The 13166-nt window shown below is 42.4% G+C and overlaps 1 protein-coding gene across 3 annotated transcripts in view; it reads left to right on the forward strand.

Annotated features, from left to right (window-relative positions):
- The window catches only part of rad51 (RAD51 recombinase), a 104851-nt gene that overhangs the window by 25601 nt on the left and 66084 nt on the right, over positions 1 to 13166 (forward strand). For all 3 annotated transcript variants that reach the window (XM_077552466.1, XM_077552463.1, XM_077552465.1), the window contains exons 3-4: positions 148 to 285; positions 2803 to 2920. In XM_077552466.1, the coding sequence (XP_077408592.1) occupies positions 148 to 285; positions 2803 to 2920 (256 nt within the window). The remainder of the gene's footprint in view (positions 1 to 147; positions 286 to 2802; positions 2921 to 13166) is intronic.

Below are 13166 nucleotides of genomic sequence, written 5' to 3' on the forward strand. Positions count from 1 at the left end.
TGAACAACAAGATCAGGTTGAAACAATTGTAAAGTCCAAATTGCTCAAGAGGTTCACAAACTTTTGAGAAGCCCTGTATGTTGCAAAATCTATTGTTTTTCTAACCCACTTTTTGTGCATGTGGCTGCCTTTCCATTTTCTCTGCAGCAATTTGGAATAGGGGCCAGTGACATCAAGAAACTGGAGGATGCAGGTTTCCACACCATTGAGGCAGTGGCCTATGCTCCAAAGAAGGAGCTGCTTAACATAAAAGGCATCAGTGAAGCCAAAGCTGATAAAATTATAGTAAGTTTCCATTTGTATAATAATAATAATAATAATAATGATGATCATGATGATGGTGAAAATAATAATGGCTCATCATTATATGGCACTTTTCTGGAGCACGATCAAAGCGCTTCACATTGGATATTTGTATCATGTTCAATCTTGACGAGATGGCTCACCTGGTTTCTGAAGCTGAGCTGTGATTGGTCGCTACCTGGGACCTTAGCAACTGTGATGTAATTTTAAATTGACAGCTTGTGGCAAAATGTCCGCCCCCTGAGATGGATCTTTCTGCTCAAAACATATTTCACACACACACACAACCTAGCAATAGCCAGATTGATAATTGTGATTCACATTTAAGGGAGTTCTCCACAATATCATTCTGGGACTGCTCCACAGTGATTTGCTTAGGAAAGGCGGGACATTCTCTACAATACTTCGAGCTGATTGGACGATGTGGCATCTTGTGCACGTCTACCTAACTTTTTTTTGACCAACTTAACCCAAACAAACCTAACATTGACAAATTAATTCTGTTCCTGCAGAATTATTCAAGTAGCCCTGGATGCAGAGTGCAGTTCGAAGCGTGTCTCCACATTGGGTGGACTTAAACCTTTGACTCCGCCCCCACATATTTTTCAAAAGGGTTTAAACATTTTTTTTCCAACAAAATTTGCAGATTTAATGATATGCCGTCTTATGACGTAAAGCTTTTTTTTTTTTTTTTTTTTTTTTTTTTAACACATCTGGTTTTAACGCATCTAAAGTTACAAAACCTCAGTCAGCTGGGGTGGAGCTAACTAAATGGTTTGAGGAAGAGGCGGAAGTGCAGTACTACATATCCCCAGCAGATGCACATCCCTGGACGGTTGAGGTTAGTATTTGGGTTTTGGTCAGTTTTTAGTTTTCGTTGTTCAATAAAGTGTTCAAAACATACTGTCATCGTTATGTGATAGGGTTATGGTTAGAATTAGGTTTAACAACAAAGAAAGGTCACACCTTTAACCTGTGGTGCCTCCACTCAATCAACAGTAAATGACTGATGGCAATACCAATATTGTTTTGTTTTTTTGCTGAGATCAGCACCATTTACTCCACTCACTGTTTGAGTAGAGTGCGCAACATCCTACGGGACCAGCACCATCAGGCTCATCACCTTTTCCACCTGCTGACCTCAGGGAGAAGGTACAGGTCCATACGGGCTAGAACATCAAGACTGGCCAACATTCTGTATCCACAGGCTGTGAGGTTCCTGAACTCTGCTCCTCTTCCTTCTCTGCCTCCCCTTTATGGACAATAATAACATCCAACAACAACAATTACTTTGAACTGGTTTGCATTGTTGCAGAACGTCACTACTCCCTTTTTCCATTTATTCTTCTTACTCAACATTTGACGACCATAATAATTGATTAAATGAACCGGTTTTGCACTTAGGCACAATGTCATCTCAGGTAATTGAATATTTCTGCTCTGCACTTTATTAATGACAAGACCTTAAGTTGCGCTTAGTCTTTGATGTACTATGTCCTATACTGTGTCAAATGTTTACACTGGGTTATTTTATGGGTATTTATTTTGTGGGATTTTGCACTTTGCCAACTCTGCTGTATGGATGCTCCAAAAGAAGTTTCTTTGTTCCCTTGTGACAATGACAATAAATACTCTGAATCTGAAATAAAGAAGGCACTTAGAGGTTGAAAATCCGTGTGGGCGGAGTCAAGCATTTAGGTCCACCTGATGTTGAGGCACACCTCGAACTGCGCTCTGCATCCAGGTCTTACTCGAATTATTCACCGTTTCCTTGTTGAATGTTGAACAGCGACCCCATCCCCCATCCCCATCCCCTCGCAGTCCCAACACAGGCCAACAGACAACCAAGAATGAGCGTGAACCAGACCACCAATCAGAAACGTGCGTTGGCTCAGCAACATTTGCCCCGAAGCTTGGCTGGAAGGAAAACGTCTCCGGAACCCGGTGCACACATAAGACAAATTTAAGTGTGCCTTATAGTTTTAAAATACGTAACATATTTTTGGGAAAACTTCTTGGGCGGCGGCCAGTTTACTTGGTTACCCAAGTATTAACATGGTGTGGGAATGGCTGATACAGGTGCACTTCACTAACCATTAGCTATTTTAACCAAATTGGATTTTCATTTGTTGGACTGACATGTTTTTTTTTTTTTTGAAACTGTGCAATGACTGAATCCCACTCAAATATCATTCATAACTGTTAGCACAGTTAGCTAATAGTGGCATTCTGGGTACGTATCTGAGCCCTCGTTGCTACAATTCAAATGGAACCCAATTTCCCCTGGCAGGAATAACATAGTCTAGTATCAATAACTGTCATCAGTTTTGCTTTTTAGATCTGATTAATCTGATTTATTAGACTTGCTTTCTTGGCGTAGCTGAGCTTTATGTTAGGATTTTCTAATTGTTACAAATTCTCATTGATTTTATAAAGCTATTAAACGACCATCACATCCTGAGTCATTCTGCTCACTCTTAAATGATTTACTCTTTTCAGACTGAATCTGCCAAGCTTGTGCCTATGGGCTTTACCACAGCCACTGAGTTCCACCAGAGAAGAGCAGAAATCATCCAAATTTCTACGGGTTCTAAGGAATTGGACAAACTCCTACATGGTATTTAAATATTTACCTGCAAAGTTTTTCCCAATTCTCTGCATATAGTGGTTCCTTGAAATTCAAAGATGTTCAATCCAACCATTTTTTGAAAAAAGTTTTTAAATCTCATGAAACACTGTTTGAGCTACATGTATCATACTGAATCGTAGAGAGTATCAGACCACTGCAAACGTACCAAGACCAACTTTCTAAATTTCAAGGAGAACACTAATCAGAAAATGCAGCAAAGAGGCCTTGGATTAGGGCCCAACCAATATGCGTTTTTTGAGGCAGATGCCGCTTTTTGGCATAAAAAAATACAAATTAATCTGCCGATTTATTTAAAAATATATATATATAATAATATATATATATATATATAAATAAAACACATGAAATTACCTCCCCCCTCAGTTCCTTTTCAATGGGTGTCACTTACGCACAAACCTTCACTGAAAATTCTCTGCTTTGAATGACAAATACATAATGACCTTATCAACAAATTTCATGAAGTATACAAGGTTATTGTATAGATTTGTGTGTCAATAATAAAACCATTCTTACTAGTTTGCAACTGCTGTAAAGCTAACAAATGTAATCTCGCTCATTGTTAATAGTCGCAATATGCCCAGTCACTTAATGAATCTCTTTGAGTCGGCACAAACTCACCCACGCTTCCTCGTCAGCATTGGAGTCCTCGTTTATGTTAATTTTATGCTCTCTCTTCCCGGAGCTTCTTCAAAAATTCTTGTGCTTCTGTTGCCGTCGTGAAGACGTGTGTCTGGCCGTTAGAAGTGACCAGCAACTTTGCAGGATGAGCAGTTCCATGTCGAAGTCAAGGCCATGTAGCTCCTGGCGAATATAGTCAAATTGTTTCCTCAGTTGAGGCGTCCCAGTTCTTGAAAGAAGTGCACTTGCTGGTCCCCGTATCGGATTTCCTTCTTGGTCCGGGCCGCTGCGATGACTGCCATCTTATCCTTGTAGTTGAGAAACCGCATTTTGAGTGTCCTCTGCTGCGCCTGGGCTTCCCTCGTCTGTCCAATGCGGTGCGCCCTCTCCAAAACCAACGCCTGCGGCAAAGCCAAGTCCAGCACCTCTGGGTTTTAGTTTTTTTTTTCAAGAAGGAGCACGGTCCCTCAGCATCTTCTGGCAAGTTTACGAGCCTTACGTTGTTTCGCTGTGATCTATCTTCCAAGTCCAGGAGTTTTTCTTCCACAACAGAATTCCTATCTTCGAGTGTCTTTAGCTTAGCCTGCATGCTAGTTATCTTGTCCTCGGCGTTTAAAACGCGTTTTTTAGCTTCCGCCATTCGTTCAGCACAGTTGTTTATCTCCTTTCTCATGTTCTTAATGGCCTCCACGACACCGTCAAATCTTGCAGAGAATTCCTTTTTCAGAGAGCTTATAGCTGCGAGGATTGCATCCCCTTTCCCTCCGCCGAGTCAGTCTTCGTCTCGCGGCTCTCGTATCACTGCCATGTTTTCAGTTGATTTGTGCCCTTCGCTGAGGACGCACAATTCCGTCAGTTTTTGCTGCTTATATATATATAGCTATATATATATATATATATATATATATATATATATTGCCATATATATATATATATATGAGCAAATTAATAAATTAATTCGTGGGGGGAGCGGGGGCTGTGGTGCCTGGCGTGCCTGCAGTGCCCCGTCCTGCTGCGTTGGGTTGGGGGCGCGGGCCGTGTTGGGGTGGAGGGCGCTCCTGCTCCTGGGTTTGCTCTCCGGCCTGTGGCCCCTGCGCCGCCCGGGGGTTGTCCCTTGGCGCTGCCGTGGCCTGCGGGGCCCTGAGGTGTTGCGCTTGCTCTGTCCTGGCAGGGGTCGACGGCTCCCCTTTTTGGTGGAGATTTTCATGCATGCCAGATCCACCACACCAGCATCTATCGAAACTCAGACACAATCTGCTTCTTCCTCTGGTTGTTGAATCGGTGGAGGCTGGTGTCTGTGGATCTCACTCTTCTTCGTCTGTCCTTCCTTCCTTTCCTTAGTCTCTCCTTTGGTCTCTTGAGGTCTCCCAGTCCAAATATCTCTGGCATCTTGTTCCCTGAATTTTTTTTTTTAAACCGATTAAGTAACATATTGTTTGCAACGCCATTATCCTGGTCATGTGACCATGATGACTTATCCGGTGCGTAAACGACAGCTGATGACCGCCCCTGGTGAGGCACAACATAAGTTGTGTTCACCGGAGCGTGGACGGCCGCAGCAGCGGTCGCTACAGCGCAAGTCAACAGGCTGCTATCTTCGTGTGGCTAGCTAGCTGTATTCAAAACAAGTCAAAGCAACCGTAGGCAAGACGGCAACAGTTGCTGACATAAACCATACGTACTCATGAACTTGAAGCCGCACTCAGTGATGAGGCGCGGAGATCATGGAAAGATGGAAGGGGAGCTACAACATCCGTACATATATTTCAAAAGTAAAAAAAAATTACATCGAGCCGTCACAGCCAAAGGAGGCGTTAGATGCCGCGAGTGACCGCGTGAGAAGGTCAAAGAGGCTGACGTGATCCTCGTGTATAAAAGCGGATCGTAATAGGAAACCTGGAAATGTCCTTTTATGAATTCTTTCTCGAGTGACAAATGCGCGTGGGGGGGTGGGGATTCTGTGCTGTTTCAGCACTGCCACCTGGTGGTCGGTAGGGAGGAAATAGAACCACGGTTAATCGTAAAACCGGTTGAAAACAGGAGACTCCAGGTATGTGCTACCTAGCCGCAAGTATATTGTGGCTGCTGTGGCTCAGGGTGTAGAAATGGTCGTTCAGTAACCAGAAGGTTGGCCGTTCGATTCCCGCTCTCCCCAAGTCATGTGTCATTGTGTCCTTGGGCAAGGCACACATTGCGTCCAGTTCTACTCAGTGTGAATGTGTGAGTGCATGAATGTATCCATTTCATTGTAAAGCGTCTTTGAGTGTCTAGAAAAGCGCTATATAAATCCAATGCGTTATTATTATTATTATTGAAGTTGCCTGACGCCTTTTGCATAAGCAGTGGTTATTTTGCCATGACTGGCAACTCACCTGCTAGCGATAATTTTGCTGCTCCAATATTTGTCAATTGCTGGAGCGAGGAAATCTTTGTCCTGCTGTAAATTGGCTATTGTACCGTGATTGCTTAGAGACATTTACAAGCTTATGTGAATAACATAAATATTAATGTTAGGGCTGGGCGATATATCGATATAGTTTTAAACGGGTTATGGAATTAGACCATTTCGTCTATATCGATGTAGTTCAAACTTGCGCTCTGATCTTTGCTCTGCTGCGCTTCTGCTGTACTCCTTCAGAGTCTCGCTGTCCCGTGCGGACACCGGCCCTCGTCTTTCGTGCAAGGGAAGGGGGGCATTTAGTACTTGTGAAGCACTTGTCTCTCCTCTCCTTCAACACGCAAAGTGTGGCGGAAGAAATGATTTGTTAAAAAAAAGAAGAAGAAGAAATCGTATGTAGGGAGGGCAGGCCCGGCGAGCAACAGCGAGTGAGCCAGCGAGCAGCCTGACAACAAGGAATTGGTGAGCATGAAAGTGGCTAGCGACCAGCTAGCAAGAACTCGCTACACTGAGAGGAGGCCACTGCCCGAAGCAAGCTTGGATAGGCTCCAGGGCCCTCCGCGACCCTTGTGAGGACAAGCGGTTGAGAAAATAAATGAATGTGCAATTTGCAGAGATTAAGTTTAAAAATGGTTATGCAGCATTTATATTTACATTTTATTATTTAAACAACTGAATATTTTCATGAACCAGGTGAAGAACCCCATTTATTATTTATTCATTTGATTTAGCCACTATTCACTGAAATATCCGGTTTCAATAAAACTACTTGTGACATGTCATTTGGCTTTGACAGAAAATGTTCTTGCGGGGGAATATATATATATATATATATATATATATATATATACAGTATATATCGAGATATATATCGTATATCGATATTAAGCCAAAATAAATTGGGATATGAGTTTTGGTCCATATCGCTCAGCCCGAGTTAATGTTATTAACATTAGGGATGTAACGATAACGGCAATATCGTGATATTGCAATATTAAAACTTCCACAATATCGTCGTTGTCATCTCACGTCACGTCACGATTTTAAAAGCAGCACATCTGTTAAAGTCAGGTAGATTTGTGTACTTCTAGCACCCTCTGGTGGTTATTTTTTTAGTGTGGTATAGTTTTTACAAGGAATGCTTTGGCCCTTCTATGTTTAAAATCCACGCTGGTCAGATGAAGGGGAACGTGATATGCTTGCGAATCGAGTCAATATGTGGAGGAACTCGTGCCACAATATTAGAGTTATATGCATTGCTGTTATTAGGGTTGTCACAATATTAAAATTTCAAAATGGATACTCTGGAAAATACTATATCATTTTCGATACCGTGGGGATAATTAAAAAAGACAAATAAAAAGACTAAAAAATATATTAACATTACCGCAAATAATTAAATAAAATTATTAATAATCAGAAAATGAAAAAAATAAGAATCACTTTTTCACATGCAAATAAATGATAAATAACACAAATGAAAGCTATACATTTTTTTAAAGGCTAAAATTAAAATTTGCATATATCTTTTAAGGCAAGTGCACTTTATTCTATGACTGACTGTCTAAGATTGTCGTATCACTGGTCTGAATTTTCTTTGCTGTTGGAAAAATGTTCGTAATATAGACAAGCATTTCAATGTACTCCTCTGTGTCTTGCCCTTGCTTTGCAAATGAGCACAGATGTAGTCAACACGCTCGGTGGTACAACTTGAAGAAGCAAAGCAATACACAGGTACACATTGACTGAGCATAAAGCTAACCGTGAGCCAGCATCTAAAGGCTAATAACATTTACTGAGCATAACCGCGGTAGCTGGTTAATAACAAAACAAGGCATCTTGCTTTCTCGTCCACCAAGACTGGCTGGCTTGACCTTCCTGCCAGCCACACTAATGTAGCTGAGCAAGCAAAGTCGCGGTGTGGGCTGTGCACTCTGCCGTGCCGAGTAGACTGAGCTGGGGGCGCTGCGAGAACGATACCAGGTATCGATAGTATTGATACCAGGTATCGATGTATGTCATAAAGCAGTCAGCACATTTGTAGTTTTTTGTGTGGCAGTGTTCTTACCTTAGTGCCAGTAAAAATAATACTGACCCGTCAGGCCATGGCAAAGGTACCATTCAACTAGTTTTTTTTCTTTTTGTTTTTTTTCCTCAGAGCTCAGTATTGTTCATTCGGTAATCTTACCGATTTGACATGTTATCATCATTGCTCTCTCTTTTTTTCCTCATTTTCTTTTTTGGGATGTGCGTGAGTATGTACGGGTGTGTGTGTGTGTGCTCATTAATTCACCTATAACCAAATAAAAATCCCATACCGCTCACCTAAACCGAATACTTCAGAATCCAGCTGGAGTCGTGAGGTTGTCAGGAGACCCGAGGAAGGATAAAAAAAAAAGGGAAATCCAGCACCGACCAGACATCAACTACTACCCACCGGGTTACCAACCAGAATCTTTCACCAACTCCAGAAACATCTAAATTCCAACAAATTAGGGAGACCTCATGAGACCAATGGAAAGACTGAGGAAGGAAGGAAGGATAGATGAAGCAGAGTGAGATCGACAGACATCACCGATTCAACGACCAGGGGAAGAAGCAGATTATGTTAGAATTTTGGTAGATGCTGGTGTGTGTGGTGGATCTGGCATGCATGAAAACCTCCACCAAAGAGGGGAGTCGTCGGCCCCGGCCAGGACAGAGCAAGCACAACCCAGGCCGCGGTAGCGCCAAGGCACAACACCTGATCCCCGTAGGGGCCACCGGCCGGAGAGCAAACTCAGAAGCCCCACCCCTACACGGTCCGCGCCCCAAGCCCAATGCAGCAGAACAGGGCACGGCAGGCCCACCAGGCACCCCACTGGCCCACAGCCCCCACCACCGCCAGCCACCGACCCCCAAACGCCGGGGACCCCCCGTACCCAGGCATTGGTGCCAGAGAGGGGCTGGACAGCAGAGCGGCGAGGGCACCCGCGCCCACCCTACCTCCAGCCGCGTGGTGGGGCAGTACACTGGGGGCGGAAGAGGAGACCATTCAACTAGTTTTAAGTCGCCGTTTAATCAGAGTTATGAAAATATTTTATTAAGGTTGAAAAGTTCCTTAGTGCTACTTTAAGTTACAGTTAAAATTTACCACTTCAACATATCCAACATTTTATGTTGCATGAAACATGACATGTAAACACTGCACTTTTTACACACTGCATTTATCAATAAATAAATTCAATGTACATATTTATACTTAAACTTGGCGATCTCAAGTCAGTAAACTCACGCATGCTAAAGTGTAGGCAAAGTAAAATTATACCTGCTTTATATGATGTAACATTTTCCGAAACAAAAAAAAACCTAAAAAACACTAGCATTCTGTAGCAATCCTTGTGGATGGGTCGCAGGTTGAGTAGTTTCCCATGGTCTGTACGGGCCGTGAATGCAACGTAGACTTTTGTTTTGATAAACTAAGCGCGTTCGAAGCTGTTGTGTTCTGGCGTGGTAACAAGCAATAATCATTTTGTTCGTCCTAATTTTCATTCATGAAATCAGACGAAACAACATATGGCCACATACACACCTATTTAGCCTCAAAATATACGACAATTAAAATTCATCAGCACCTGCCCCCGCCCGGTTGAGAAGGGCCCCGCTGGTCACTCCTCTTAACTCACTGCACTAGTTTTGCACAATACACTTTGTTTATAGACACATAGGGCACATAACACACTTTGGGAGGGGGGGGGGGGCACTGTCTTCGCCCTACAACTCCCCTTCAATTTTAATGCACCACACAACTGGGGAGGGGGCAGGTGTGTCGGGGTGGGGTGCCATCGGTCGGGGCAGACCGCAGTATTAACTCTTTCACTGCCACTGACGTTTAAAGACGTCAAGTAAAAACCTACGGTTCACTGCCAATGACGTCAAAAGACGTCATCCAATGATTTTTATTTATTTTTTTGAAACGGGTAGAGAAAACCCTTCCGCATGTCTTCCAGTCTGTCTGTTGTGCCTAATGACTATTTTTGGCCCCTAGAGGGCAGCGATGACTCTCTTTTGACAAGATCGGGTGGGCGTCAGTAGAGGCGGAGCTAGAGCGTCGAGCAGGAGATGAGAATGGAAGACAAAGGAAAAATGGTGGCCGGTCGCGAGGAGCTCACGCCCGAGACGTTTTTTTCAAAGACCAAAAGCATCGCTGAAAAAGCACATTGTTGACGACGATGATCATCATCGATGATGAAGATGAGGGTGGTGACTCCGTGGTTGAGAAGCATTGACGCGGCAGTAGAAGACGTTAGATGGAGCTAGATGGAGGAGGGAACGGGCAATGGCGAGCGTTTGCAAGCAGCTCTACACTTACAAGACGAAAGGCATCGACCAACGCTAAAATAGTACATTGATGACGACGATGATCATCCTCGATGATGATGAAGGTGAATCCGAGCTTGACGGCGAAATTGGAACCGCTGACGCGGCGGCTATGACGGTGTCGTAATGCGGAACACAACCGAGCACGCACAGGCGGATGTTCGATCGGACGACGGAGAGTGCCCCGAGTCCAATGCATATTCATCGGAGGAAGTGTGTACAGTCTGCTACTTGCTTTTTATTCCCCGGAAAAAAAGGCCGTCAAGAAAGTGTAACGTTTGCACGCAAAACGGACCAATGTGAAAGTGAAAGTAAACTGTTGTGCGAGTCCTGGCGTCTCCTTGCACGCAGGAGAGCGTTACAAAAGGAAAAACTGTATTTGAAACATCCACATAATTGTAAGTAGTACCACAGTTGCACACATTTGTAAATAGTTTGCGAAATTGTTTTGTCAAATTGTTACACTGTTGAATGGAAATAAACGTATTTTGCAATCAAAAAACACTTTTTCATTGTTGGTGAAAGCGTTTTACAGAAGTAAAGCACTATTTAGGTGTTTGTGGCATCATTCATGGACAAAAAGAAGTGTACAATTCACTAGAGTGCATGAAATAACATCGTTTCACAAAAAGCTCTTTTTCTCCATTTTTTGTTTCAAAACAGAGAATTTCGGTGAAAGTAACCATTTTCTATTGTTGATTACTGAAGAACGGAATAAGGTAGAAACAAACTTTAAAAAAAACAAAACAAAACATTTATTAAATTTTTTTAATTGATTTGTTGTTGTTTTTAAAAAAAAAAGAAGAAAAAAAAGGAGAGCAATGATGTCAAATCAAATGAACAATACTGAGCTCTCCTGTAAAAAAATAAATAAAATAAAATATAAAATAAAAAAAAGGAAAAACTGTATTTGAAACATCCACATAATTGTAAGTAGTACCACAGTTGGACACATTTGTAAATAGTTTGCGAAATTGTTTTGTCAAATTGTTACACTGTTGAATGGAAATAAACGTATTTTGCAATCAAAAAACACTTTTTCATTGTTGGTGAAAGCGTTTTACAGAAGTAAAGCACTATTTAGGTGTTTGTGGCATCATTCATGGACAAAAAGAAGTGTACAATTCACTAGAGTGCATGAAATAACATCGTTTCACAAAAAGCTCTTTTTCTCCACTTTTTGTTTCAAAACAGAATTTCGGTGAAAGTAACCATTTTCTATTGTTGATTACTGAAGAACGGAATAAGGTAGAAACAAACTTTTTTTTCTGATGAAAGCTGAGAGTCCAATCTTTCATTTGGTAGTATGTGTGTTTCCATAGTCTAAACACAACATTTTCTGTGGACCTTGAAAGATCACTCAAAATGCTTAAATCGGCTGGCAGTGGGGACAACCCGTATCTGAAAACGTCTGGCAGTGAAAGAGTTAAGCTGTGCTGCGGTCCCCCATCCATGTCCCCGCCGCGCCACCGTGCCCCCCCCCCTATTTTTTTTTTAATGCACCACATACACTCACTGACATGTCTGCTTTTTCTTTCATGCAAGAGTATACAGGAGGGTCTGGCGCAGCTTCTGACTCAAGGATTAGGCAATGTTATTTAATAGAAACGGCCACCAGGTGGCAGCAAGTATAGGATAAGCCAGTATCACACAAGGATCCTGTTGTAGAAGAAGAAAAGCAGGAAGAGTAGAATGTGACTGAGAGTGACGTCTGTCACTACTAGCGTTTTGTAGCAGCAGCGGTGAAAAGCGGACTAAGCGGAGAGGAAGTGGAAAATAAGAGATCGGCAAAACAAAACATTTAACCCTGCAGGATTGCTTTTTGGCTTTGAAAAAAGCATCCTCATTGGCTCATCAAAGCATAACAGCGGCAATAGAGTTGCTGCACGTCAAGGAATGATGCTTCGTTCATTGATCAAACGATGATCCGCGGGGTTAACTGCTCGTTTTGCCGACCCCTGGATGACTGGATGCTGTGGCAGAGCTGCAGTTAGACCAGTCAATTGTTTTTTTTTATGTGCAATAAACTGTTTTGTTATCAAAAGCACTTTTTGGAACATTGTTTTACTGCACAAAAGCATCATTTGTTGTATTGTTTGAGCTGTTATAAAATAAAAGTAGTGTTAAAGCCGAAGTTGTGCTTGAAATGTTTGTTTTACAAAAAGCAAATTTTCTTCGTTTTTTTCTCAGGAAAAACTTGGCTGTATTCTAACGCTAATAACTAAAGAACAGAAAAAGATAAAAATACACACAATTTTTCTGACGAAAGAAGAGAGTCTAATCTTTCTTTTGGTATGATCCATAATTATATAACAATAGAACATAATATTCTCTGGGCCTTGCAAGGTCAGTCAAAATCCAGTAAAACGGCTGCTATTGAAGAGGGTTGCTCCAATGAAAATGACTAGTATTCAAAGAGTTTAACATGTTAGACACTCGTCTTCAAGGTCTCATGAGACATTAAACAATTACGTGCACTTATGGCACCAGGCTTTAGCCCCCTTTTTTCCTCCTTCCGCTCTGTTTCAATGAGCATTTAAAACGCAGCTTTTCATGATTACGTAATCGCGTTTTGTTAAACCGCGATTTAATTTCAAAGGCAATAAATCGTTCAGCCCTACATGGAAACACTCCTGCTGCCCCTTCCTATCGGAGGACAAAATATTGGGCTGATTCTCAGCTTGCCTTAAAGGTGAGCAGTTTGGAGGCGACTATGAGGGCAATGGAGATTTCTCAGTGGGCTGGTCAACCCCCTTCTGCCTCATTACCCTCTGCAAAGCTGGCGTTGCCTGCTGCACCTCTGCCGTCAGGTATGGCTGTCTCAGTTAACCTTGGTCG

This window comes from Vanacampus margaritifer, chromosome 19 (genome assembly GCF_051991255.1).
Source record: "Vanacampus margaritifer isolate UIUO_Vmar chromosome 19, RoL_Vmar_1.0, whole genome shotgun sequence".
Classification (NCBI taxonomy): Eukaryota; Metazoa; Chordata; class Actinopteri; order Syngnathiformes; family Syngnathidae; genus Vanacampus; species Vanacampus margaritifer.